Raw genomic sequence first — 27,031 nt, forward strand, 5'->3', positions numbered from 1 at the left:
ATGATTAATGCAATCCAAGGGAAAATAGGGCTGGGGAGGATGACACAGACGAGAGACCAGGAAAGGGAGGATGACTCACGGGTGAGGGGTACCTGGGGATAGAGCGATGTGGCGTGCACATTGGCGAGCGTGGGGGGAGAGGCTGGGGCACGAGTGGCTCTGACCTGGGGAGTGGGCGGGTGGGTGCCCGTGGGCGGAGCGGCTCCGGGACTGAGTGGCTGGCAGCTATGTCTGCGAGAGCAGCAGCATCACCCGGGAGCGAAGCCTCCGAGACTCCGCCTAACTGACACCCAAAACTCTCCCTCTCCCTCCTGCAGCCCCAAACTGGAGGCAGCCGAGCCTGGGAGCAGCCTCGGCGGCGGCGGCGGCGGCGGCGGCGGCAGCCCGGGCCCCAGCCCCAGCCCCGCCCCCGCCCCGCGCGCCCAGCGCGCGACGCCCGGATCGGCCGAGCCTGGCGCGAGCCCTCGCCCCCTCGCCGCGCCCGCCGCGCCTCCGCCTGTCCGCCCCCGCCGGCCGAGGCTGGGCTGCGGGAGGCGGCCGGGCGGCCCCGAGCCGAGCTAGGGCGACCAAAACAAAGGCAGCATCCGGGGCTGGGTGGATGCAAACAACCATGAAAGACTGGGTTCTCTCTCTCCCCGGCTCTGCTGCTGCCGCCGCCGCTGCTCCTCCTCCTCCTGCCGCCGCCAGGAGGGCTCCTCTGTGAGGGGAAGCAGGGGCGCAGCTGCTGGGCGTGAATCCGAAAGGTGAGAGCCAGGGAGCCAGAAGAGGGGGCGTGCAGGCCACGAAAATGTCCTCGGCGGTGGGGCCCCGCGGTCCTCGCCCACCCACGGTGCCTCCCCCCATGCAAGAGCTGCCCGACCTGAGCCACCTGACCGAGGAGGAGAGGAACATTATCATGGCAGTGATGGACCGGCAGAAGGAAGAAGAGGAAAAAGAAGAAGCCATGCTCAAGTAAGCCACCCCTGGCCGCGCCATCCGTGCCTCCGTGCCTCCATCGGTCCATTCGCCACTCACTCACCCAATCCTCTCGGCTGAGTGTGGGGGAGGGGCGGGCGAGGGTGCTGGGTGGGGGGCAGAGGCGCCCGCCCTGGGGCCAGGGGCGCCGGGTTTAAGCAGGGAAGAGGTTAGGGGGACAGGAGGACGGAGGGGATGCCACCGAGCGGGGAGCCCGGGAGCCAGGAGAGGATGTCTTGAGGCTGGGGTGCAGAGGAAGATTGGGTGGAGAGGGACCACCCTGAGGGTGGGGTATGCAGAAGCTGAGAAGAGCTGATGCTGCCCAGGTGGAAGGGCCCTGGGCTGGGAACAGGTTAAGGGCCAGGTGATGAGTGGAAGAAAGGGGAGGTGGGATGGATGAAGAGGTGCTGAGAACAGCTCCTCTTTTCCTGGAGTTGTTCAGGAGGTTGGGGTTACCCCAGTGAAGGGTGCCAGTATTTATATAAGAAAAATGCTTCTTTGAGTGTTCATTTTGGTACTCATTCATCTCCAGATCAAGATTGGGTCTTTTTTGGGCAGTTGCCATCTTTGGTAACCTGCCTCCCCAGCTTCTCTTTAATCTTTTAGTCACAGTCTTCTTCATAGAATACCTGTGTGAAGATACATTTTCTTACCCATACACAATGCCATTGGCAAGGCAAAGTTTTAAATAATGGGAGAAGCTGATGGGGACTCTGGCCTGAACAAAATAGAGGTTCCTCTCTTTGCTGGTTTCCAAGAGACCCCTGGGGCCTGCTCAGCTTCTGGTGGAAGCAGTACAATAGGGGATCAAATATGCGCACACATCCCCCCTTCCTTAAAGCCTATCAGCCCTTCAGAGGCTGTCTGCCCAGTGCCCCATTTCCCCCTGTCTGGGGAGGGGATGGGGCTTGTTGCTGGTAGTGCAGGGGTGTGTGACACTTCCTGTGCTGCTGCTTATCATATTCTCAAACAAAACTGCTTACAAGGTACTGGCATCCAGGCTGGGTTTTCCTTGCTCCTTAGCATCACCCATAGAGTGGAACTGCAGGGGACTTCGACTCTGCCTTCCCTGGTCGTCTTGTATTCAGGAAAGTTTTCAACTTGGGGGTAAAGGAATTTGGAGACCCTGATTGGGACTACTTTGTTGGTGTCTCCCGTTTAGACCAGAAGGTGTATCTGGGGGCAGAGGATTGGCATGAAAAGCCAAAGGGAACCTGTTGCATCTGGAGTTAGCTGAGAGGGAAGAAGGGGGCAGGGAGGGAACAGGCGTGACACCCAGGCACAGAGCACACCCATCAGAGCCTTCCCCACCCCAGAGGATTGCCTCCTGAAGACAAGATGCTGTCACTGAAGGTTTCTTGTGCTTCCTCTCAGTGCAGCAGTGCCTAGAAGGAAAGGAAGGGAGGGAGGCTGCATTCCCAGACTGATGGGTCCCCACCAATGTAACTGCCACCCAGATGGGAGAGGGGGATATTGAGCAAGTGCTGTCGGTGCTGGGCCACAGCAGAAGAGTAGAAATCCAGTCATTCCTGCCCTTTCATTGTAGACTCAAAGGGTCCGGAAGGCCAGAGCTGGCCTTGTTCTATAAAGAGCAGCAGGTTTCTGGATTCCCTGCTCCTTCTCCTCCAAAAGACAAACACTTTAAGCCTGCTGGCTTGAGGGAGGCAGAACCCTTGTTAATCTGCTGCCTATCCCTAATGCAACAATGACATCCCTGGTGCTGCAGGCTTCCCCTCTTCTGAGACTGGAAGTAATGGATTGTGTCTGATGGTGCTGCTGTTTGTCTGTCTGGTTGTCAGTCCGTCTGTCCTCACTGGTTGCAGTCCCTGCCACCTGTCCTGGACATCTTTTTTATGCTGGTCAGGATTTACAGGTTGCTACCGTTCCTTTTGGTGTTCACTGCAGATAGCAGGTGGATGGAGGCCTCCAGCAGCCAGCAGAAAATATGAGCTGCTGCTCCATGGTCCAAATAGGAAGGGGAAGGCACAGTGCAAGTAGTGGCCATCACTCCTCTTTGTTTGCTGTTTCAGGATGGTGGAGAGTGAGAGGTTTTAAGAGGGAGAGGGTGAGTTTTAGGACAGAATTCCAAATCTGCCAGCTGCCTAGGATAGCATGGTAAGAATGTATGGGGTTATGTGGACAAATAAGACAGTGAAGAACACCGTCCAATTCTCATGTCTAAAACATCTTTCCCACTGCTGTTCCTGTGACTGCTTTGCACTGGCTTGCAAATGTTGTTCCTTTATTGCAAAGATTCACAGAATATCGCAGTGTGTGATGCTGTTATACAACAGCCCTCTATAATCCCAGACCTCTGCATTAACTTTATCAATCAGCCTCCTCTGTTAATGTCTTGGCCTTTTGTGCAGTGGCAGACTGGTGAGTGTTTTGGAATCCCGGTTTGCTGCCATGTAAGCGTGTCATATTGTCTGCAATTAGTGGAACAGTGCTGTACTTTTTTCTAGAGGGCACTTTATGTCTTAAAAACTGGTGATTGTAGAGACTTTTCAAATGACATACACATGTGGGAATTTAATGGCACAGTCATAGGTGGTGGCCTTTCCTAAACTTTGCATAAAAATAGATTGGAAAACATGCTGCTTTTCACTGGGCATTGAAGTACCATATTTCTTACCTCAGAGATAAGTTTGTATGGTAATGCTTGGTCCATCATATCACGTATTTGAGAAATTACTTTCACAACAGGCCCTACAAAGCTGAAGTTCTGGTAAGAGCAGTTAGACTTAAAATTCACTTTTGTTCATGACTGCAGAATCATCACCTTGAGCTACCCCGTGTGCATGTTCTCTCTCTCTCTCTTCCCAGTGTGTATAAATATGTAAGGCACTAATAGAACATAGAAAACTAATAGGTGAATATGCCAAAGAAAGATTACAAAATACCAATTAAAATGTATTTGTACAGTTTCATCAGCCTTGATTATAAATTACTACCTGAATCAGTTCTTGATAGTATCTTTAAATGTGTGTAAATGGAAAAGAATAATCAAGCTAACTTTTGCCTCAAGATTTCAGAAAGTTTTACTCAAAATCATAAGTACTTTATCATAAAAATAAGCCATTTAATTGGCAAAGTGCACTAATTTTAAAAACCATGCCATGTAACTAGAAATAGTTGCATCCTGCAAATAATTCTAAGTGATTGATTTGATTATCTGCAAATCAGAGGTCTTTTCTTAATCTTAGTAGGGTGTGTGTGTGTGTGTGTGTGTGTGTGTGTGTGTATGTGTCTGTGTGTGTCTGTGTGTCTGTGTGTGTCTGTGTGTGTCTGTGTTTTGGAGGCTTTTTGAAACCTAACTTCCTCAATGAATACTCTTTCAAGTAACTGTCACCAGACACCATGAGCCAATATATTACATGAGGTGAAAACTGCATTATCTGGGACCTAAATCAGAGAAGATATCATTAGATCTAAAATCTTATTCCTTTTTTTATAAAAGCTTCATAGAGAAAGCAGCTACAGAATAGTAAAAGAGAAAAAAATAGAAGCAGAGAGTTGAGGGGATAGTCTGAGGATAGGAATTGAGAATCATATTGAAATATTAAATAAAACTACTAACATTTATTGAGCATTTACCTCATGCTGGCCATTATTCTAAGTGGTTATTGAATCAAATGCCAAATAGTTGAACTATGCTCAAGTTTAATACATGCATATTTGGATTCTCACAACAGTCTGTGCAGAAGGTAAGTCAGGTCATAGAATCCTCAGATCCTTATTCTACGCTCAGAGAATTCCAGTAATACCCTAAACTAACTCACATTACATGGCCCAACCAGGATTCAAACCCAGACCTTTTATTCTAAGTCCAAATATTTTCCCATACCCTACACCGTCTTTCTACCAAGAAGAAGCTTGCATTTCATCTACCTTTACCTTGAATTAATTTCTGCTATTTCCTCAGTTTCAGAGAAGTGGTTTTGCAAAAGATTAGGCTGATTTAGTAGATCAGCTGCTGATTATAAGAGGGCCTGGAGCTTTACTTACACTCTTAATAGAGTTTTCCTGTGAATTGAGGGCAAAGGAATTGCCTCCAGTTTTAAGAAAATAAAAAGCATCATACTTTGGTGGAAAGACCATTAACTTTGGATCCAAGCATTTTGGGGGTTCTAGCACCAATTCTGTCACTTATTGTGTAAATGTGGGCAAGACAATTAAATGGGAGATTCTATGAGGTTCTATTTTTCTTACAAATTCTACAATTCATGGTGTAAATTGATTTATAAACTGTGTCGACTTTAGACTTCACGCTCTTCTTAACAAGTTATCTAGTGCTAACTTTTCAAACATCCACAAAATCTACTTCCTTCATGAAAGGAGAAAAAAAGTAGAAGGAGTAGACTCTTGTAACTTTATCTTTTCTTCCTCCTTTTTCTCCCTCCAACCAATTATAACATTGTGGCCTGAAATGTATACACAAGACTCAATATGAGAGACCCTAATTAGCAAGTGGGGGAAAAAAGGAAAAGTAGATTCGGCATCTGGGAGGAGTACAGATAGAGACCTAATGAATGCAGGTATCGTGTTTTCATTGGGGTTTGCAAAGATTTTCTTATCTTATGCCCAGAAATATTATCTCATGTTACTAAGGCAGGGATGGTAAGAAGGAAAAGGAAGAAGGCAAATAGTAATGAGGAAACCCTGCTAACCCACGAGCTAGTGTCTATCATTTTTGAGATGTTGTGTTAAATAGAAAAGAGGGAGAAAACTCATCATTTTACTTGGAGTCTAGTCTCCTTTACACCATTTATAGATAGGGTTAAATTTAGAGAAGGTTAACTCTGAACTCTATTGGAGTTTTCTTTCAACAGAAATCTATCTTAGTAAATGTACATGCCCAGGACTGAATTCTCAATTGTTCCTGGAGAAAATATAGTAAAGGGAAGTCTTAAAAAATGAAAGACATGAGGAGTTATCAAAGAGAATGGAAGGAAAGAGACATAACCATGAGTTCACATTTTTGCTAACATGGCTTGACTTTCTTTTAACTTGTATGTATTCTTTCTTAACCAGAAGTGAGGGGGCACCATCATTTAAATAAGTAGATTACTAAATTTGAAATAGAATATGGAAACCAGTGTGGGCTCTATGTGCTACTGCTGACTTGAATAGAAACACAACATCTTGGGAGTGTTATTTGCTCAACTTGTTAAGTGAGGAGAATGGTTTGTCTTAAACCTGTGCAGTAAGCTTCCTGGAAAGATATCAAATAGGAATTCCTGAAATAATATTATTCTCCCACATCTGGAACATACAGATGGATGAGGTTGCTGTACCATGGATTATAGAGTCCATTGTAATTCATTTTGTATCTCTTTATGGACAATTTTATATTTTTAGACAGCTTTTTACATTTTCTTCTGTGATATGAGGTGGATATTTTAGAGCTGGTCCTGCAAGTTGAAGTTAATTTTCCTAGGGCACATGGCAATGAGAGGAATAGAAACCAGAACCCATGTGCATTGACTCCAAGTTCCTAGTCCTCTTGTAAGTCTTTTTTAAAGTACATCAAGATGTGGGTAATAATACAGGGTTTGTTTTCCTCTTCTATTGGGGGAGGAGGTACTAACATTTGTTGTATGCCTTCCATGCGTCAGGCATTTGACTAGATACTTTACATGTTACTCTCCCCTGAGCTCACCTCTTAATGAGAAGTTCATCCTGTCAGTATTCTATTAGTTTTCTAGTATTAATGAAATTCCCAGCACTAGCTAGATACCTTCCTGACCTTTTGCTTATGACATTTGACTCTGGAGCCCAGAGAATTAATCTAAAAGGTGGGAGAGAAGAATTTCTTATGGCTAGTGGCATTTTTTTACCCTTTTCCAAGTCCACCTCTCTTTAATCTCTAGATCTGGCCACAGCTTACTGGTTAACCCCATATACACCCGGGGCTTTTCTGATCTGTTTGCTCTTTTACTCATGGTGTTAATACCTTTGCATTTTCCCACCATTCTCCTCCACTTTGAAGTTATCTCTTCTCCCCACTATTGCTCTCAGTTTTATTTATTACCTAGGCTATTTCAAACTAAGTATCGTACAATAGTCTGTAACAGTAAGACCATTTTTTTCAGGTTTTGGAATGGGGTCAGGCATTGGACTATTTGGGTAGAATAGGTCCTTTGTTGGTGTAGTTAATACTGCCATTTTAAAAGTGCCATGGTCAGAAAGGGAGGTGAGCATCAAATAGTTGGATGGAGCAATGACTGAATTCTGGTCTTATCACTATCACTTTCTATAGATGCGACCATCAGTAAGTTATCCCATGCGAGTCTCCCTTTCTTTATGTGTAAAGTGGAATTGATAGTGCTTGCCCTGCGAACTTAGGACATTGTAATATGATAGTGAAACTTTAAAGTTGAAGTTGCTGTATCAAAGCAAGGTGCCATTGTTATCTCTACTCTGGAAAACTATAGAAGAATCAGAAGATTACCTTTTCCTGTAGTTATTGCAGCAGCTGCTAGAGGTCCTGTGGAGATGAGTTCTTACAGAAGAATCCATTCATTGTATCATGCTTACAGAATAGTGTGGCGAGGCCTGCAACCACCAGTGCAAGAATTTGGTAAGGAGGCACAGCGTAACATGGGTCCAGGTCTTGGTCTGAGGTGATATTTACATTCTTCTTTTTTTCTCATTAAATAGCTTATAAATGTCTTTAGCACAGAAAGCAATGTGGACAATATGATAGTCTTAAATATCTAGAAGGCAACCTTAAATCAAAAATGTGAAGAGAAATTAGTTTAGGGAAATTTCCTCATCCTTTACTAGAAAAAGACATGATGGTTTTAGTGCCACTGGATTTTATAAATTATTCATTTTCAGAATTAGCTGAATAAGGGGCAGTATACTTGTCAAGTGGTAGTTTCTCTTTCATGTCAGTTTATTGTTGGGTGATGTAACAGATTATATTATATGTGTTTAGGAATGTTTTAAGATTCTGTACTGGATGCTTTAGGTTTTCTGTATGTGTATTCTCACACTCTACATCAAGTTTATATACACTTATTTTGATCTAGGTCAGTGTTCTGTGAATGGCAAGAGGGGAGTATTCTGCATTGACTTTAGGTTTTCTACCTCTGTTGCTATCTTGTGAAAACTGCCTGTACACAGGAATGTTTATTTAAAAAGAAAAATAGAAGGGCGCCTGGGTGGCTCAGTCGGTTGAGGCTCTGACTTTGGCTCAGGTTATGATCTCACGGTTCATGAATTCGAGCCCTGTGTCACACTCTGCACTGACAGTGCAGAGCCTGCCTGGGATTCTCTCCCTCTCCTCTCTGTACCCCTCCCTCACTCATGCTGTTTTCCTTTTTTCTCAAAATAAATAAATAAACTTAAAAAAAAGAGAGAAAAATAGAATTGTTTAAAAGGAAAGTGACTGTACCTGTTGGTTTGCCCAGAACAGTATCTATTTATCCCTATTTCACTCTGTAATTATGGAAAGTATCCCTATTTGTCAATTTTTAATTTCATTATGGACAATAAATTTTATTGTCTTTTTTATAAGTTTTGCTTCCCTTGACCCATTATTCATTTAAAACTTAAGATAATCAAGCAATTAACAGCCATAAAATATATCTTCTCAATAAATAATACAAGTAAGTTATAGACATACTGTTTTGAAAGTCATTGTTTGGTAAATGGAAGGGCTTTTGCTGAGAATGAGGTGTTATCTTTTATGGAGTCTCAGTGGAATGCCACCTTTTATGGTAAAGTAGAATTTAAAATTTCAAAACATTTTTCAAATAGCAGTGGCTCTGAATTGCAGCTGCAGCAGGACTCTCTTTATGAGCGTTCTCCTTTGGGCCTTGCAAAGGAGCAACTGCAGTTTAGAGAAGACATTTACATAGATTTTAGAATGCGATATTTTAATAATTCTTCTGAAGTTTAGATAGTAAAAAAGGTAATGTTATAGAAAGCAATTTCTTGCAAATTGAAAGTAATTAATGTGCTCAATTAGATATTAGCTATTTTAAAGAACTATAATGAACCAGTTATCTTTATGTAATATAATTCCTTGCTGGTGATCTACATCCTATTTAGTATTTCTTTTTGTATTCCCCATCATTATAGAGGTAATTATTGTTTGGGAGATGCCATTATATTTACATAGAGAAGATATATGAATTGAAAACCAATGAAAGTATCTGCACTGTCATATAAATTTACGCGGTTTACCTTCTTTTAATGGACTCTTGCATGTTCACAAATGGGAATTAGTATAGTAGTAGTAATTGATAGAGTTTTCTGGCTGTATGTCCCACACTTTATGTTGTCTGTTTGATTAGCTACCCACTTACATTTCTGTGCTCAAATATGATCGATATTTGAGCAGTATTCTAGGAGATTACTGATATTCTCAAGAATATCAGGTTATTTTAAAGTTGTAGATAATCATTGCACCAGCATCATGTGCCACATTATAGTTCTTGTTTAAACATAGCTCTTAACAAATGCAATGAGAACGTCTTTATTCGGGTGGCTAGCTGTTGTATTTTCAATTTATGGGGTTTTACATTTCAGAACAATTGGGCAGATGGTATATGAAATATCTAAGGAATGTATAGATCAATGTATCAGGTTTCTGTAAATATAGGATAGTATATATATGCACATTTAGAAGTTCTATCCAGGTCAGAAAGATTACATAGTGTATTACTAGAAAGGGATGAAAACAAAAGTAAAGTTAACCAAATAGCTTTTCCTTTTCTATTTCATACAGCTTAGCAGAGTTATCTTTCTTAGCTAACTCTGTGTTGTAATATTCTGGACCTTATGTCTTCTTTCCTAACCCTTTTTTTGGTGGGGAGGTGGGGGGGAGAAAAACTTGATGTAGTTTAGGTCTTGGTATCTGAAATAAAGGGAAATTAAAATGAGCTGGCTTATTTATTTGAGACATTGAAATTTTGGTAAGTGAAAATTATAAAGAGATTCTACTTTGATATTCTTCATGATCATCATGACAATTACATTAAAATGTAATTTGGAAAAAATAGAATATAGTAAAGTATTTTTATAAATTAGGCTGTATATTTCAATTTAAAGATGTCTACATGGGGTGACTGGGTGGCTCAGTCATTTGAGCATCTGGCTTTTGATTTTGGCTCAGGTCATGATCCTGAGATTGTGGGACTGAGCCCCTCTGTGTTTAGCATGGAGCCTATTTGAGATTGTCTCTCCCTTTGCCCCTTTCCCCTGCTCACACACTCTTTAAAATATATAAAAATAAAAACAAAGATGTCCACATACCCTAGGCCAAATCTAACCACCTAATTTATAACAACCTGGAGTGAAAACTTCACACTAGTCTGAAACAGTATTGTTCCAGGCACAGGCACGAAAAGGGATTACATGGTATTTGGAGCCCCAAAGGCCTAAGATGTAATAGTCCCTACTGAGTTGAACTATGACTGATAATCTATCATGTGGCTATCTGTCAGGCTTCCATAAAGACAGCATAGTTTAAGGTTCTTGGAGGTCCACATGCAGAAAAAGAAAAAAACAAACAGCTCACAGTCCCAGGCCAAGTAACAGGTAATTTACCTGGTGAGGTAGTGCAAATTCTAAAAACTATGACATGTACTTTGGGAAAATGCTAAGTAAGCCATACAAAATAGTTCACAATGGGTGGTGATTATAATAAGAAGTGGAGGACTTTTTTAAGTTCTCTCTTGTTCTTCTTTCTATAACTCCATTTCCTTCTGATTTGTCTTCTAGTTTCTAATGTGTCCCTAATCAATCTTCTGTTAATAATCAAATGTTGCCCTTCCCATGGGTCCTCTTTCAACCTTATACTCCCATATAATATTCAGTTTCTGGTCAATCTCAAACACACTCATGGCTTCAATCGTACTTATATGTTAATGATTTCCAAATCTATTTTACTACCTGAGAATTTTCTACCAGATTCTGGATTCATCTACCTAACCACCTGCTAAATATCTCTACATGGATGCCCCTTGGGAACTTCAAACCAGTTGTTATCCATCATAACTTTCTTGACCTTCTGCCTAAACACAGTGCTTTTCGTATAATCCCTGTCTTTCTGTGTAGCATCTTTAGGGCAACTCCTTATTCAGTCCATTGTCAAATCTGATTCTGATTCAATCTTTCTAGAGTCCTTTGAATTCCTCTTTTATTTTCCAATTCCATTGCCTTTACTTTAATGTAGACTCTTATCACTGCTCGCTGGGTTGCCTGCAATAACTTCCTAATTCATTTCCCAGCCACCAGTCAGACCCCTCCCATCTCATCTTCACACTGTTGTCAGAGGAATTGTTCTAACATTCGTTTGATCATGTCCATTCAATACAACCCCTTTGCTTTCAGAGTCAAGTTTAAACTTCATAATCTGTACTCTGCTTACTGTCTCCTTTCACTGGTCCTTCACACCTTCTTGCCATGGCCTCACTGAACAGTATCTCAAAGTATCACCACTGCTTCACAACTTTGTGAGTCCTCTGTGCTTTTCTCTCTGTCAGGAATTTCCTTCTTTTTTTTAGAGACAGTGTGAGGGTACAGGGGAGGGGTGAGGGGGGAACAAAAGGGAGAGAGAGAGAGAGAGAGAGAGAGAGAGAGAATGAATGAATGAATGAATCTCAAGCAGGCTCCATACTCAGTGCAGAGCCTGATGAGGTGCTTGATCCCACCACCCTGGGGTCATGACCTGAACTGAAATTAAGAGTCAGATGTTCAACTTACTGAGCCACTCAGGTGCCCCAGGAATTTCCTTCTTAATCTCCCTAATTTTTACATAGCCTTTCAAATTAGTTCAAGTGGCATCTCCTCTAGTATATCTTCCCATACTTCCCAGATTAATTTTTTTCCTCTGTGCACATCTTTTTCATAACCTTTTTCACTTGGCAGTTCTCACCTCAGTATAGCATATATTCCTGAGAACAGGATCACTCTTACTTGCCAGTGCCTGGCATGTAATAGGTGCCTGAAGTTTTTATAGTGTGTGTGTGAATGAATGAATAAATCCAAAGGATGTGGAGTGGAGGAGTCACCAAAGGCTGCTGGGTGGACTAATAGGGTATGTAGGTGGATGCAGTGGGAAGGTTATGCTAACCATGGGAATTCTATCTGCAGATTCTGAAATAAAAAGTGAGCTGAGTGTTTTTGGCTATTGTGAGAACCGGAGTTGGCCAGAACTTATGAGGAGAATATAGTGGATGTTGGATATTACAAGGTGAAATTGAAATACAATTTTTGGATGATCTGTTGTACTCTTAATTTATCATTAATGGCTTCCTGAAGGACAGCATTTTAAAAATGTTTGAATGTCAGCATGGGAGGATGTAAATAATACATTTTAAAAAGTAATTCTCTAGACAGACATGCTTAATGGAAACATCTCCTTTGAATTAAAATATCACTAACTTCAGTAACAGTTTAAACCATAATATATGTTATCTGATTTGGTATTTAGAATTAGATCATAGACATATGAACATAAAGTATTGTACTGGAATATATTTTTTATTTAAAAATGCCCCTTGGTTAAGTCATCTTCTGCCCTTAAACTCCTTGAATGCAGGTATCTCCTAATCATATTTGTATTTCCATTGCTTAACACTGTGCCTGAAACATGGCAGGACCTCAGTAAGTGCTTATTGAACTGAACTTCTCAGTCTGCATTCCCAGTACAGTAAAGGACTAGTCTTGGACATAACATAACTGGATTGGGTTGAGATATTGATAAGATGAGACCGTCCAGTCCAGGGCTGGCAATTACTCAGTGCACAGATGACTTCCTGAACCTAGAAAAGCATCAGTGCTAAATGTTGGATGCCTCACGAACCTTTCTGACTGTAGTACTCCAGATCATCAACTGATGAGAGTTGGCAATCAAGATAAAACATTTTAGCCACTGAAGATTTATTCCAACTCCACTATTAAGGAGAGAAAACTGAGGCCCAGAGATTCTTTCTGGTTTTCATTATTAATCAGTAGGAGAGTTAGGTATAAGACTTTGGGTCTTCTATCTTCTGGTCCAGTGTTTTTTCTACTGTCATACTCTCTGTACCTACTTTCATTTTAACTACTGTCAAATTAAAAAAAAAAGATTTCTTTTTCAATTTTGGTTTGGTGTGCCTGCTTTATAAGAGTATATGCTTTTGGGGCACCTGGGTGGCTCAGTCAGTTAAGCATCTGACTCTTGATTTTAGCTCAGGTCATGGTCTCACAGTTTGTAGGTTTGAGCCCTGCATCGGGCTCTGCACTGGCAGTGTGGAGTTTGCTTGGGATTATCTCTCTCTCTCTGCCCCTCCTCAGGTCTCTCTCTCTCTCCCTCTCTCTCAAAATAAATAAACATTAAAAAAAAAGAGTAGGGTGCTTGGGTGTTTCAATTGTTAAGCATCTGGTTTCAACTCAGGTCATGATCTCAGGGTTTGTGAGTTTGATTCCCACATCAGGTGAGCTTAAGCCCTGATTCAGGTGAATACGAGCCCTGCTTTGGGTAAAACATGAGCCCTGTTTTGGGTGAGCCCCATTTTGGGTTTCTCTGTCTCTCTCTCTCCCCCCTCTCTTTCTCCCTTTCTCCGTCCCCCCTCTCTGTGCCCCTCCTGGGATCTGTTGCTCTCTGCCCCTCACTCGCACCCTCTCTCTCAAAAAATTATATATGTATGTATGTATGTGTATATATATATGCACACACTACTTTAAGAAATTTAAAAGGAACTTTAAGAAAAACACTTTTTTTTTAAAAAATGAAGAAAGAAAACTCCAAGGGAACTTTTAATTACTTTGTTGATTTTGAATTTTGTCATATTGAGTATTATTCAAAGTAAGTGGATCATTGCCAAGGACTAAGAAATATTTTATTTAAAAATTTCCTTTGTAATTGTATTTGTTGCACTTATATTTAAGCTATCAATACTTCTTAATTGTGATCATTTTATTTTTAATTTTTAATAATTCTCTGAAAGATACAATGTTTTCAATATGTAGTGATTTATTTTTGATTCCCAATAGCTTTTACTACTATGCTTTTGAATTATGTACATATTAAAATCATATTTTGTTTTTTCACTTAGAAAAGCCAGTTGGTTTTGCTCACTATGAGAACAGTTTTTCTTGGTTCCCCCTCATTTGGAGGTTTGGCTTCAGACAGACTGTTGGTCAGTGACCCAAAGAAAGAATTAGAGGGATGGGAAGGAGATGGCAACTCACATATACATCCATGAGCACTCCCAACTCATCCATGCACCTGTTCATTTAAACTCTCACACCCACAAACCTGAAAACTTAAAACATTCTTTCTATAAAGTCTTCTTAAATAAGTTCATTTTCTCCCATTTACTTCATTTGCATGATCCAGACATGCCTCATACCACTTTTTGTAACTACAGTCCTCTCTATACATTTTGCTCCCTTGGGCATTTTGGAAGAGCAGCTCGAGGGCATGTATGTTTATAGACTAGCTTGGAGGCTATTGCAGAAGTCCTGGTGAGAGATGTTAGAAGCAAGGACTTCCATGGTGATGCCAAAATGTTACAATTTGAGAGAGATTTGGGAAACAAAAGCCACAATTATTTTCTTTTGATGGATTGAATATGAGTTGACTTCTGACTTGTGCCCTAAGTTTTGGGAGCATCTGGAGGGATGGAAGAGAGATCTTAAGTTTGGTTTTGGTCCTTTGGCTTTTGCAGAATATATGTCAGTAACTCAGAAGACAGGATGGGTTAGAAATAGAAATTTATGTGTCATCTATACACAGGTGGCTATGGAACTACAGGTGAGAATGGGTGATTAGATTCAGAGGAGAAAAACTAAGAATGGGTCTTAAGGAAACTTCACTTTTAAAGGCTGAAAGAGGACAATGACCTAGAAAAGACAAATGAAGAATGGTAGGCTAAAACCCAGGAGACTTGATATACCAAATAAAAGTGAAGAGAATATGTCAAGGAGGAAAAGGCACTGTCTCTAGGATGACCAAAATAAAGACTGGCAACATTAAATGTTGGTGGAAGTAATGAGCAACTGGAATCCTTATTTATTATTTGTGGGACCAAAGAATAGTACAACCACTTTAGAAAACTGTTTGGTAATTTTTTAAATTTAATTTAATTTTTAAATTTTTTAATGTTTATTTATTTCTGAGACAGAGAGAGACAGCATGAGTGGCGGAGGGGCAGAGAGAGAGAGGGAGACACAGAATCCGAAGCAGGCTCCAGGCTCTGAGCTGTCAGCACAGAGCCCAACACTCGGCTCGAACTCACAAACTGTGAGATCATGACCAGAGCCAAAATCGGTCGCTCAACCAACTGAGCCACCCAGGCACCCCTGGTAATTTTTTTTTTAAAGCTAAACATGCATCTACATTATGACCCAGCAGTTTCATTCAGATATTTAAAGAAGAAAAGTGAAAATATTTATTCACAAAAACTCTTATAAGGGAATGTTTGTAGGAACCTTCTTCAAAATAGCCCTAAACTGGAAATACCTCAGATGTCCATCAGCAGAAGAAGCTATAAAATTAATGAATTTTAAAACTCTTTATTTAAAATGAAATACTGCCCAGCAATAAATAAGAGTAAATTGCTGATACAGGAACAACAAAGATAAACCTCAAAAACATTCTGGTGAATAAAAAAAGCCAGACACAAATACTGCAGACTGTATGATTCCGTTTATGTGGAGCTCTGGAATAGGCAAAGTTAATCCATGGTGTTAGAAATCAGATTGGTGTTCTCTTTTATGGTAGCAGGGGTGAGGGGTTGACACGAAAGGGAAAGGAGTAATCTGCTGAAAGGACGGAAATGTTTTATATTTTGTAGGGATGTGTATTGTAAATGTGTATGCATTTGTTAAAACAGATCAAGCTGTACACTTAAGATCTGTGCCTATCACTGTATGTAAATTGTATCTGAATCAATAAAAAAGAAATTCAGAGACATCAACTACAATGAAGACTGATAAATAGCTATGGTATTCAGTTGTTGGATTCAACAAAGAGATCACTGGTGACTTCAGAAAAAGTGATAGGACCAGAACTAGAATGATGTGGTCAGAGTGAGAGAGGTAAATCAGTACATATACTTGGGGCACCTGGGTAGTTGATCATCCAACTCTTGATAATGACTCAGGTTGTGATCCTGCAGTCATGAGATAGAGCCCCGCATTGGGCTCTGTGCTGGGCATGAAGCCTGCTTGGGGCGCGCTCTCTCTCTCTCTCTCTCTCTCTCTCTCTCTCCCCTCCTGTCTCTCTGCCCCTTCCCAGCTCATATTCTCTTTCTCTCTCTCTCTCTCTCTCTCTCTCTCTCTCTCTCTCTCTCAATAAACAAACAAGCAAACAAACATTAAAAAAATACATACCCCCAATACAGGTAGATCTTTTGGGATATTTGGGAAGAGAGACATAAGGGGATTCCTGGAGGGAAATGAGAAATAGGTCCAATGTGGACCTCTTTTAAATGGAATTTAAATAGGATAAATTTAAGAATGCTTAACAGTTGATGGAAAGAATATAGTGAACAACATAGTTTAAAGAAAAGAGAAAGGGTATAAGTTTGTAACTGGAAAGATGAGGGACCTAATGTCTGATGATTTCTATTTTTTCTGTGAAGAATTGAGTCATCTTCTGACAGTGATAGGAGTTGGAGATTTGAGGATGAGGAAGAAAGTCTGAAATAGTTGGTGTGGAAAGCAGGAGTGTGAATTTACCAGAAAAAGAAATGATTGCTGGTCTACAGAGGAAACCATGTTGGGCCATGTGCAAGATGAGTCAACAGAGAGTGAGAGACTGACAAAGGCATACTGATAAGAGAGGCCTTTTGCCCCATGAGGCACCAAACTTCTTTGATCCTGACCTCCCGGGATGAGTCACTTTGAGGCTGGCTGAACACTTTGGTGTATAATGGTTTTTTTTGTTGTTTTTTGTTTTGTCTTGTTTTTTTGTTTTTAGTTTAGTTCGTTTTTTTGTTTGCTATGTAATCTTGATCTGAGCTAGTCTGAGTGGGTTTCTGTTTCTTTCAACCTAAAGGGAGCCCTGATTAGGATTTTGTAGTTGTTCTTTTTTCTACAAATTTACAAAGATATTCTCAAGTCTGTATTTGGGTTTTCATGTTTAGAGAAATGTGTTATAGAGAAAACATTTTTAATTTTTCAATTCAATAACAAATACATGTGTGTGTGTGTGTGTGTGTGTGCGTGTGTGTGTACATATACAGACATATATGGAATCTCCATAAAGGAACACACTGTTATCAAGGTAAATTATCCTTCCCCCTTTCCATATACATCTTTTCAGTTCATGTTTTTGTCCTGTCTCCCAGGATGCCCCTGTTTATTTTAGCTTGAAAGCATTTGGGAATACAGAATAAAGAATGATGTGATTTGCTTCAGATCCTTTACCATAAAGGACAGTCTGGGAAACACAATGTGATAGGAAAAGACTGGACTACTCTAGTTTGACTTGTTTCCCATCCCCGTGGTTGGAGAGTAATTTAGATTTCTTGTAGGTCAAGTTTCCCAGAAGCAGACACTGAGATGGAGATTTCTGTGCAAGAAGTTCATTAAGGAGTACCTTCAGGATTAATATCTGTACAGGAAGGGAAACAGACAGGTGGAGAGAAGTTGGGCTGTAGTGCAGGTATAAGAAAGCCTCAGTCAGCCCCTTGGGAGCTGTGAAACTGATCATAATATCTTGCATTGGCCAGTCACTGGGCTCATGCTGCCAAAGGAATGGGACCTGGCCTTGGGAGATGTGGCTGTCTTCAGATTCAAAGGGTGGATGCTAAAGCATCCTCAACATGTGGAGGAATGGATCTCTCCATCTTGAAAGGGGCATCTGGACAGCATGGCAGGGCATCCACTTAATAATTTTAGCTTAAATTAAAAATAAGAAATTTGGGAAAGTTGAATATTCCTTAACTGCCTAAAAATTAAAGGAAGTCACAGGTTAAATATGAAGTCAATTATTAGGATGAGGAAAAACCTAAGATTTATAAACAAAATTGAATATTCAAATCAGTTGTTTAAGAGTGTCCAGATTATAGGTCTGTTTTGGGGATTGACAATATCACCCAAATCCTAAATTATAAATATACCTATGAATTATAAATATACCTATACTTGCAGATGCCTGTGAGGCAATGATTAAGATTTGTGGAGGGTAGTGACTTCACTTCAGAACTGATTTATCTTTTTTCTACATATTTGGAAACATTTCATGAAACCTTTGGCTCTGTTTCCTCCCACCATTTTTTTGTAAAGAAGAAGACAATCTACCTGGAACTTCAGACAGTGTGGAAGATATGCAAGATGGGATTTTAATTCAATGATATAAGTTTTGGGACAACTATGACATGTGATTTTTGGAAAATCCCCTAACCCTAACCCCTCCCCCACTTAGGTAATTGTTTCCAAAACAATCCTTAACCTCATCCCTAGAAGTGTACCTTCCATAAACACTAAAGTGTGAGGACTCCTTATTATATAGGAAAATAGAGCAGTACATTCTAGAAGACCTATTTAGTACTTGGTCTAAATATCTCCATTAAATTTAAAATATATATTTGTCAAAAAAATCAAATAAGTAGCTTTCAGATCTTCATAGCTTAACATAATAAACTTCATTGCTTATTTGCACAGTTCCATGGGGATTGGGTGGCCTTCTTCCATGTAGAAGTAGTGATCTCTGGAACACATGGCCACCTCTAGGAAAGAGAGGGATGGAGGAGGTAGAATGAACATATGTCACTACAGTTCATGGGCCATTGCCCAGGGCCAGGTAACTGCAAAAGAGGATGGGAAATGTAGGAGAGAACAGGGGATATTTGGTGAGCAAATTAGAGTAATTTAAAAGTAAATGTTTTGTTAATTAAGCTACTTGTTTCTCAGAAGGAGCTAGTTTACTTTCTTTGATGTAGAAATAACCTGTTTAAGACAGAAATCAATATTTAGACTTATGGAATTTGAGTCAAAAGGAGCTTTAGCATCCAAATCAGTGGTTTCCACACTGTGGTGGGGTTGTCCAAGAGTGTTGGGGAGTAATGTTGACTGGACAAGGAAACACTGTGGTTGGTAGGGTCTAGGCATCTATGTGCTACACTGCTGTATCATTTCTAGCTCATTGCCTTTATCTGTTTTATATTTTGTGATTTGGGGATCTTACTGGAAAAAAAAAGATTTCTGCAGCAAAAGAAACATCTGAAAACTGCTCATCTATGCCAGTACCCTTCTTTTATAGTTACAGAGGTTTATTCTTCCATTTAACCAACAGTTTTGAGCACTTGCTATGTAGCATCCCCTGATTTAGGCTGTAGGTACAGAGTCCTGTCATCCTTAAGCCTATACTAGGGTGTGTCCCAGAGAGCTCCAGTGACTTCCCAGCATCAGAATAAGATCTGGAGCCCATATCCCTAATTTTCGGTCCTGCCTGAAATGGCAATAAGATTGTTAGCTCAGGATGTTCTAGAAGATATCTAGAAAGTCCTAGCATGGAATTGACTGTCTAAGGAGTGTCTACACTTCTCATGGAAAATGGCTTTTATCTTAGAAAAGAACACAAACCTCTTTGAAGTTATTTTGAGTCCAGAATATTGGTGTTGTTTTGACTTCCCTTCTTTCTCACTTCTAATATCTATTTGGGCAATGAAATCAAGAGTACACTATCATCAACAGCTAACATTTGCCCTTATAGTAAAAAGTGCTCAAATGCACACTCCGTATTTATTCTTATTATGATACTATGAAATCAGTAAGATAATTATTACAACTATCTCTACCTTTCATAAAAGAAAATAGGAAAAAAGTGATTTAGGTAAAGATTACACCACATGAGTAATAAATGTTCAATAGAACTGGGAAATAAACTTTGTTATTACAACCAGATACTAAAATGCAGGTAGTAAACAAAAATTTCTCTAATATACACTCTTACCACTAGTACTTAGTAGTAATTACTTGGGATGCAGGGAAATGAGTGCCTGGATTTGAGAATCAAAGAGGCCTGGGTTTGATTCCAGGGTTCTACCAGTTACTATGTGGTCTTAAGTCATTTATCCACCCAGTTGTCTCATCCGTGAAACAGGGATGGGTGGGAGGAGTAAACGAGATAGCAATGGTTATATTATGTACTTGGCATCTCTCTTCATACATGGGCAGCATTAGCAACAGTTGGCAGTAATAATTGTTATAATAGTATGAATTTAAATAGTACTATGCACCCAGTATTCACATCTCCTTGAATATAAAGACAGGTGCAGCTACACTGTGTGTGCACTGTTCCAGCTCAAAAGTACAGTACTTGCTGTGTTGATACTATATAAAGGAATTTTGAATCACAATTGGAGCTTTGGTTCTGACATTGTATTAAGCCAGAATACTCCTATTCATTGTAGTGACTTTAGCACAATGCAGTTACCTGAGCTTTAGGAACATACAGAAGAAGTTGGGAGCTTTTTTTTTATGTCGAACTAGGGTAATATCCCTTATTTTAACAATACTTTGGAATAGATTTACACTGCATTGTGCCTACAGATTTAATTCTTTGCATTTGTTGTTTTACTAAGGAAGCATTTTGACTCACCTATTGAGTTTATAATCTCAGATTAATGCATAGAGATTTACATACATAATTCATATGGTCTGTATTCAATGGAAAAGAATATCTTGAGTTCGTAGCATGAAAGAATACCCCCAACTGGATAGATTAACTCTTTGTACAGGAATGCCTTTTTCAAAAATTAATAGATTTCCACATTGACTCAATGGCATTCCTGAGTACATATTCAAAATAAATGCTAAATGCAAAAAGTAACCTTTAAAAATATTGTTTAAATGTAAGGATGGTGTGGATTTATGCTGGTGAATAGTTGACAGAATGCTGTTATTTTCATACAAAGTTAAAGGTAATGGAGATAATTTCCCAATATTTTTAAAAGACCTATACATCAAAACTCTGTACCCTTGCTGAGATTAAGGTGTAATGAAAATAGTAAAAAATAATAGTGTAACAGAAACATCTAGCCATCACTACCAAGTTCTAGCTCACAACATGTATAGCTCCATAACACCGTATATAGCAAAATGCTTGCTTTTAATTCATGAGAAAAGCAAGTGTACATAATAAAGGTCTGTGTTTTCTTGATGAAACTCTAGTAATTTGGATATATATTCCAAATATATATTGCAGATTTTTCTAAAAGATAAAGTTCCTTCTAGAGTTGTTGTTGTTGTTGTTGTTTTTTTTATCCTTAAGCTGGCAGTGACTTATAAGGATCAGTATAACTCTGAGAATTAGTCCTTTTTTTCCTTCAAATTTGAGATTAAGAGAGTGACGTGTTTGCCTTTATCATAGCAGGCATTGCTTAATCTTTCACACCACATGATTGGTAAGAGGGCTTGATGATATGAAAGGTGGGCAGTTAAAATTCCATTTACCTTTTGTCTCTTGGTTCTAGTGGGACTGGTGTTCCTTCCCCTCCACCCCCAAAGGGGGCACTCTGGCTTTTAGATTCTGTTTTTTATTTCTTTAGAGAAGAAATTATAGGTAATTTGGGTAGAAATATAGGCACTTGATCTTCTTTCTTCCCTCCTTTGCTTTCTACTCCACCTCATTTCAGGAGACAGAAATATGAGAGCCTCAGTGGGGAATTTTCCCAGAAGAGAGATGAAGCATCCATTCCTTTATAATGCCAGTCATTTCCGGGAGGAGTGATTTTTCTTGTTTGGCCCTTGCGCTCTCCCCTGCTGGGTAAATCCAACTCTGTGCTATATCCCCTCAGGGCTGCTAGAAGGGAGACCTTCTGGAGGAGAGGAGCTAGGTGGATAGGAGGGAGGCACTACTTCCAGGAGCTTTTTCTCTTTGACCTCTCCTTGTAGGAGAGTCAGCCCTTCAGGGTGAAATCAGCATTTCTGACTATATGGGAGGCTGCATATAGGGTATTTAATTGTAGACAAAACAGAAACTGTGGATGAGGCAGAACAGCACATTTAGAAAGGAAGAGGATTCTGTGTTGGCTGCACAGTCACTGGTGAAGTTTGAGCACCCCCTATTATTTTCCCTTCAGCATGATGTTACAATATGTTTTGTTCAAGCCTAAATGAACCTTTTCATCTGGTAATTAACATTTTTACAGTGTTTCTCCTACCACCATATATTTTTGTTTAGAAAATTAAGACCCAGAGCCAAAGTCAATGAGTAAAATGTTTGTTTTGCAAAGAGTATGTATTTAAACCTGTAAGAGATAATTAGAGTATAAAGTGAGAAAGTTAAAAAGTCACTTAATCGCAGATTCTTTGATTTCCCCATATATCAATATTTTGATCCAAATCTTTGCAGTTTACTTCATACTTAGCATTCTTTGAAAATGTTTCTCAAATCATCTTTTACTAATATTGACAGGTAGGACCACTGAGTGAATTCAGTGGCCTCCCTTTCATGCCGTGCATTTTGACACACACCAAGAGTTGACTCTGCATTTGTGAAATTTGCGCTGCTAACCCACGTCCTAATCCCATGTTAGCTCAGGAATTCGCACATTCTAGTCTTGATTCTACTTTCTCTAATCTAACCCTCCGGGGTCTCTGAGTTTTCAAGAATGTTTCATTCATTTTAATTAATTAATCACTTAATTCAAATAATGTTTTGGCTCTGGCTTGCATCAAGAAATACAGAGGTATACTAAAATTAACAACAATTAGATGATTCTATAAGTTACTGCAGAGCTTATTAAACTTTCAGGAAGCTCTGTTTTTTTATGTACATGTCAGAGCTAGTTTTTAATTTATCTGAAGTGGTTTGTAATTATTGGTAATGCTGATAATAAAATTTATGCTGTTTGGATCAGAAAAAATTTAGTATAGACTCAGCCTTTTATTAAATGCAATTTGGGCTCTGAAATGTGTACTTCCTGGCACTCCTCATATTGTGGATGTTATGCTTTCTGCCCTCCTCTCATAGAACACAAGTGCAGCCTAGATGAGGAGTCAACCTATCTCTTTCTAAACACTGGTTATTTTCTATAAGGTGGATGGTCAGAGGATTTCAGGATGACTGTCTACGCCTCCATTTAGAGATCTAAACTGTAGCAGAGGACAGTTAATTTACACATGGGAAATAAGTTTTTTAGTAAGATGGCTATGGTGGAAGGCTGTGGAAATCAGAGAGAGAGAGAGAGAGGGAGAGAGAGAGAGACATTTCTCTACACATACTTTTTCCTTGATCAGGAGAAAATTAAAAATAACTGCCTATTTGATAGACTATCAGATAAACTGACAGTCTAAGGCTTAAGGGGGAAATATGAACATTTCATATTTTAAAAATACATAATTTTAGAGGCATGGCGAGAAGAGTAAAACAAAGTTTTCGGTGTATTTGTCTGACTGTGGAAGCTTTGGAACAGTGAAATATTATGCATTTTTGGACTGGACATATTTTAGTCAGTATGCTGGCTGTGAGATCCCTGGGCCGACAACAGGGTCTGGCACGGTCACTGGTGGCCAGTTGGTGCACAATGTCCAGTCCATGAATACACACTGGGCCACATTATGCTTACCAAACTCTTGGACTATTATAATTTTTTAACTGGGCATGAAGTCTCATATTGTGTATTGATAATTTGCAATTATTAATGCTCATAATTCTTTTAAGAATTTAGAGCAGTTTTTTGTAACAGATTTTTAAGACACTAAAAGTGAAGGATTTATATTTATTAAGGCCATCTTGCAAAATTCAACCAAGTGCCTGCTACTGCTGCTCCGAATTATTGCCCGCATTGTATGACTTGAACTTATTTCCTACTCACTTTTGTGGTCTTACCAAGGCACTTATCCCCCTGCTCTGTTCCCTATCTTTTGTGATCTGGGATTGCTTTTAGAGATACTTCATATACAGTTTTGATGATGTATGGGACACACAGTATCATTTTTGCCTATATACTCTGTGCTTTAGGTAAAATACAGACACAGCAAACAAAGGAATTTAGTTTTAAGTGAATTTGGATATATCTAAGAAGATGTGTGAAAGGTGCCCTCTGATAGCTTGAAGTTTGCCCCAAGCCAAAAAATTAAATAATTTTTTTTACTATGCTTTTGTCTAGTAAATAGAAAAGAAGAACTCGGGGAGAGCTAGCAGTTACAGAGGATGAGATGAGTCTGTCAGTTAGGACAGACTTCAGGAGTAAGACTGTATTGGAGGAGAATGCAAGAGATCAGGGGGAAATTTTTCCGCTAAAGCTCTACAAAGGTGAAGTGACAGTGGAATCAAATCTAATTTAGGTTCCATGGGCAGTGTAGTAGGTAAGGTGAAATTTGAGGATTGTTGAAATTTTACTTTGGAAAACTCCTTTGGAAGAATCCACATTGAAGGCAAACCATATCTCTCTTCTATTCCACACAGACAGTTTGCCCTCTGGCATTGCATAAAGCAGCCCTGTTGAGCACCAGATTATATAGTTGTGTTTTAAGGTCTGCACTGGATAAAAAAATATGTGTCTGTGTGTCATTGAATTTATTGAATACAACACAGTCTCACTCAACTGGAGAGGTATTCTGTGGATGAAAGACAGGAACTGAGATTGCCCTTGCGTAGAAGATTCCCATGTTCACTCAGAGTAAATGCTTATGGAGAGAATTGGAATGGTGAATGGATTCCTGCCCACTATTTAAACAATTTCCTATTTCTCTCTCTGTCATATGGTTAAATTCTCATAAGTTAAATGCTTATATAATGCAAATGTGCTATTTTTGTGGTCAGCTGGCAATAGCCAGCATCCCCTAGTTCCTCATACTAGGAGGAATTTTCTTGATGGATTTAGCACTGGAAATAAAAATATCCACTGGTAAAGATTTCTCTCTTCAAGATGGATTACACCTATAGAAATAGGCTAGACTTGTTCTCACAAAACCTTATTCAATGTAACTTTGAAACATACAAAACTGTTGAAACCTTTGATTCCTTAATAAATATCAATCTGAAGGTAGAGGATTGAAGGGTACTTATTTGTCAAAAATCTGTTGATATTTGCAAAGCGTAAGATACCATCTGGTCCTGGTGAGTCATTGTATAGCAAAGAACACATGTTGTAGACCTTTATAGGGCTTCCACTTGAATTTGGCCTTGCTGTTTCTCTTACATTTTATAGCTCTTAAATTTGACCTCATCACATATCCTTTAAGACCTTTGGGAGTGGACTCCTATCAGTGGGGGCTTCAACTGAAAGGACGAAATCATCTCTCCTTTCTAGTGCCACAACTCTTGTATTCAGTGTCAAGGAGAGTAGCCTTATGTTCTCAAATTTTTGCTGCTCTCTCTATATAAGATTTACAGATAGATATAAGATTTTTTTATTAAATCTTCAAGTTCATATCCTGAAACTAGTCATTTGAGCCAAAGGAGAATTTGGAATTAGCTATAGAAAATATCCAAAAATGAAGTAGGCTTAAAAACTGTCATTCAACCTTGCCTTTTCTATAGTCTATGAAGCTATATCAGGAAGCAATATAAGAATGTATTTCAGCAAGGCAGGGACAGCTCTTTTGTTTTAGGTCATACATTTTTTTTGCTTGGTCCAAATATGTTTTATTGAAGCCTTTGAAAACAAAATCTCTTATACTGAAATGAATTCTTCACGTTTTACCATTCCTTCCTTCTCCAGGTTCATTATTTCTTGTGCCATTGTGCCTCTAATAAAGCAAACATAAAACATTGGTGTGTAAAATATTGGAATAGAATTTAAGTATTCCATTTTATTGCTGTTGTTTATCATAATTTCTGTCACATTATAATAAATATTTTCATATTTATCTTCACTGAGTCTTCTTTCATATGCTAACATATTTATTTAAAATGTCATAGCATTTCCCCCAAGGGTGGTCCCATAATCTTCCCCAAACAATGACTTGTTGCAATGACAAGGAACCTCTTTAATGGTAAAGAAGGTGCTCAAGAGGTCTTGATGAAACATTTGACAAATATTAGCCCTTAGAAATGAACACAAGCTTAAACATCCAATTTAATTGAACAAATATTTATTGAGTAAGTATTATGTGTCAGGTACTGAATCATATTGCCCAACAGAAAAATCTATTAGTAAAATAAATAGAACTTTAAAGGGAGAAAAGCATTTGCTGTCTTCTGTGAACCCAGCAGCATGGGAAAGAAGGATTTGATGTTTCAGTATTATTTTGCAAACAAAAGACAAATACCTTTATTACAAAATCCTAGGTGAAAATGGACTTCATGAAAGCTTCTTGAATTTCACACACTATCCTTTGTTCTGAAAACAACTGACTGCAATCAGGTATGGTTTGAACTTTTTAAGGGGAATGGACTCAGATCTCCCTTTTCTTTATTTAACTGAAAGCTACTTTGATCCAATGATTAAATCTATGTGCTAATGCCTTACTACAACCACAAAGTTTCTGAACAGTAGAGTGTATGTTTTGGGTTAAAAGACCTATTATACTTATTTGAAATATGAGAAATATTTTGTTATTTAAAAGACTATTAATATAATTTTATATTGCAAAATATTTGTAAACAAGAGTCTTACAGTAGAATGTACCTGGGAGAAAGTTAGGCTTACTTAGCTCATTGAACAGTATGACAGATGGACAAACTGACATAGATGCTCAAAAGAGAGGCTGGAAGGCTGAAAGGAGAGGGTAGTTGGTAGACAATCAAGTATATTTTGAAAAACACTGATTTTTTAGACTTTGATATTGTCTTTGGGGGGAATTAATGTATCTTTTTATAAATTTTATAATCTTCTTAAGTGTGCCTGAAGAATATATTCCACACCTCTTTCCCCAGTCTGTTTCTGTCTATACTGGGATTTTCGTAATATAACACCCTTAAATAGAGAACAGTTGCATCTAATCCTATTTAAAATGGTTGCTAAGGGACTATTCATAGGAGCTTAGAAATGACTCAAGATCTCCCTTTAAGGAGTAAAGGAGAAAAATCAAAGAAAAGAAAATATATAGAAAGAATTTTGACATACGGGTTTGTGTCATGTGGTTTCTGGTATTTAGGATGTACGAATCCTTTCCCAGTCTGTGAAGTTCTGGGACCATTGAGTCCTGAACCTTCTCCTAGCATGCTGGTCTC

At 39.3% G+C, this 27,031-nt stretch overlaps 1 protein-coding gene across 23 annotated transcripts in view; it reads left to right on the forward strand.

Moving 5' to 3' along the window:
• Positions 1–493: 493 nt before the first annotated feature.
• Positions 494–27,031, forward strand: part of RIMS1 (regulating synaptic membrane exocytosis 1) — a 490,579-nt gene continuing 464,041 nt past the window's right edge. For 9 of the 23 annotated variants that reach the window (XM_043591758.1, XM_043591766.1, XM_043591760.1 and 6 more), the window contains exon 1: positions 495–951. In XM_043591758.1, coding sequence (XP_043447693.1) covers positions 788–951 — 164 coding nt within the window. In that variant the 5' untranslated portion in view covers positions 495–787. Of the gene's footprint in view, positions 952–27,031 lie in introns of all 23 variants that reach the window. The other 14 variants (XM_043591755.1, XM_043591762.1, XM_043591756.1 and 11 more) reach the window with 3 other exon arrangements.

This window comes from Prionailurus bengalensis, chromosome B2 (genome assembly GCF_016509475.1).
Source record: "Prionailurus bengalensis isolate Pbe53 chromosome B2, Fcat_Pben_1.1_paternal_pri, whole genome shotgun sequence".
Lineage (NCBI taxonomy): Eukaryota > Metazoa > Chordata > Mammalia > Carnivora > Felidae > Prionailurus > Prionailurus bengalensis.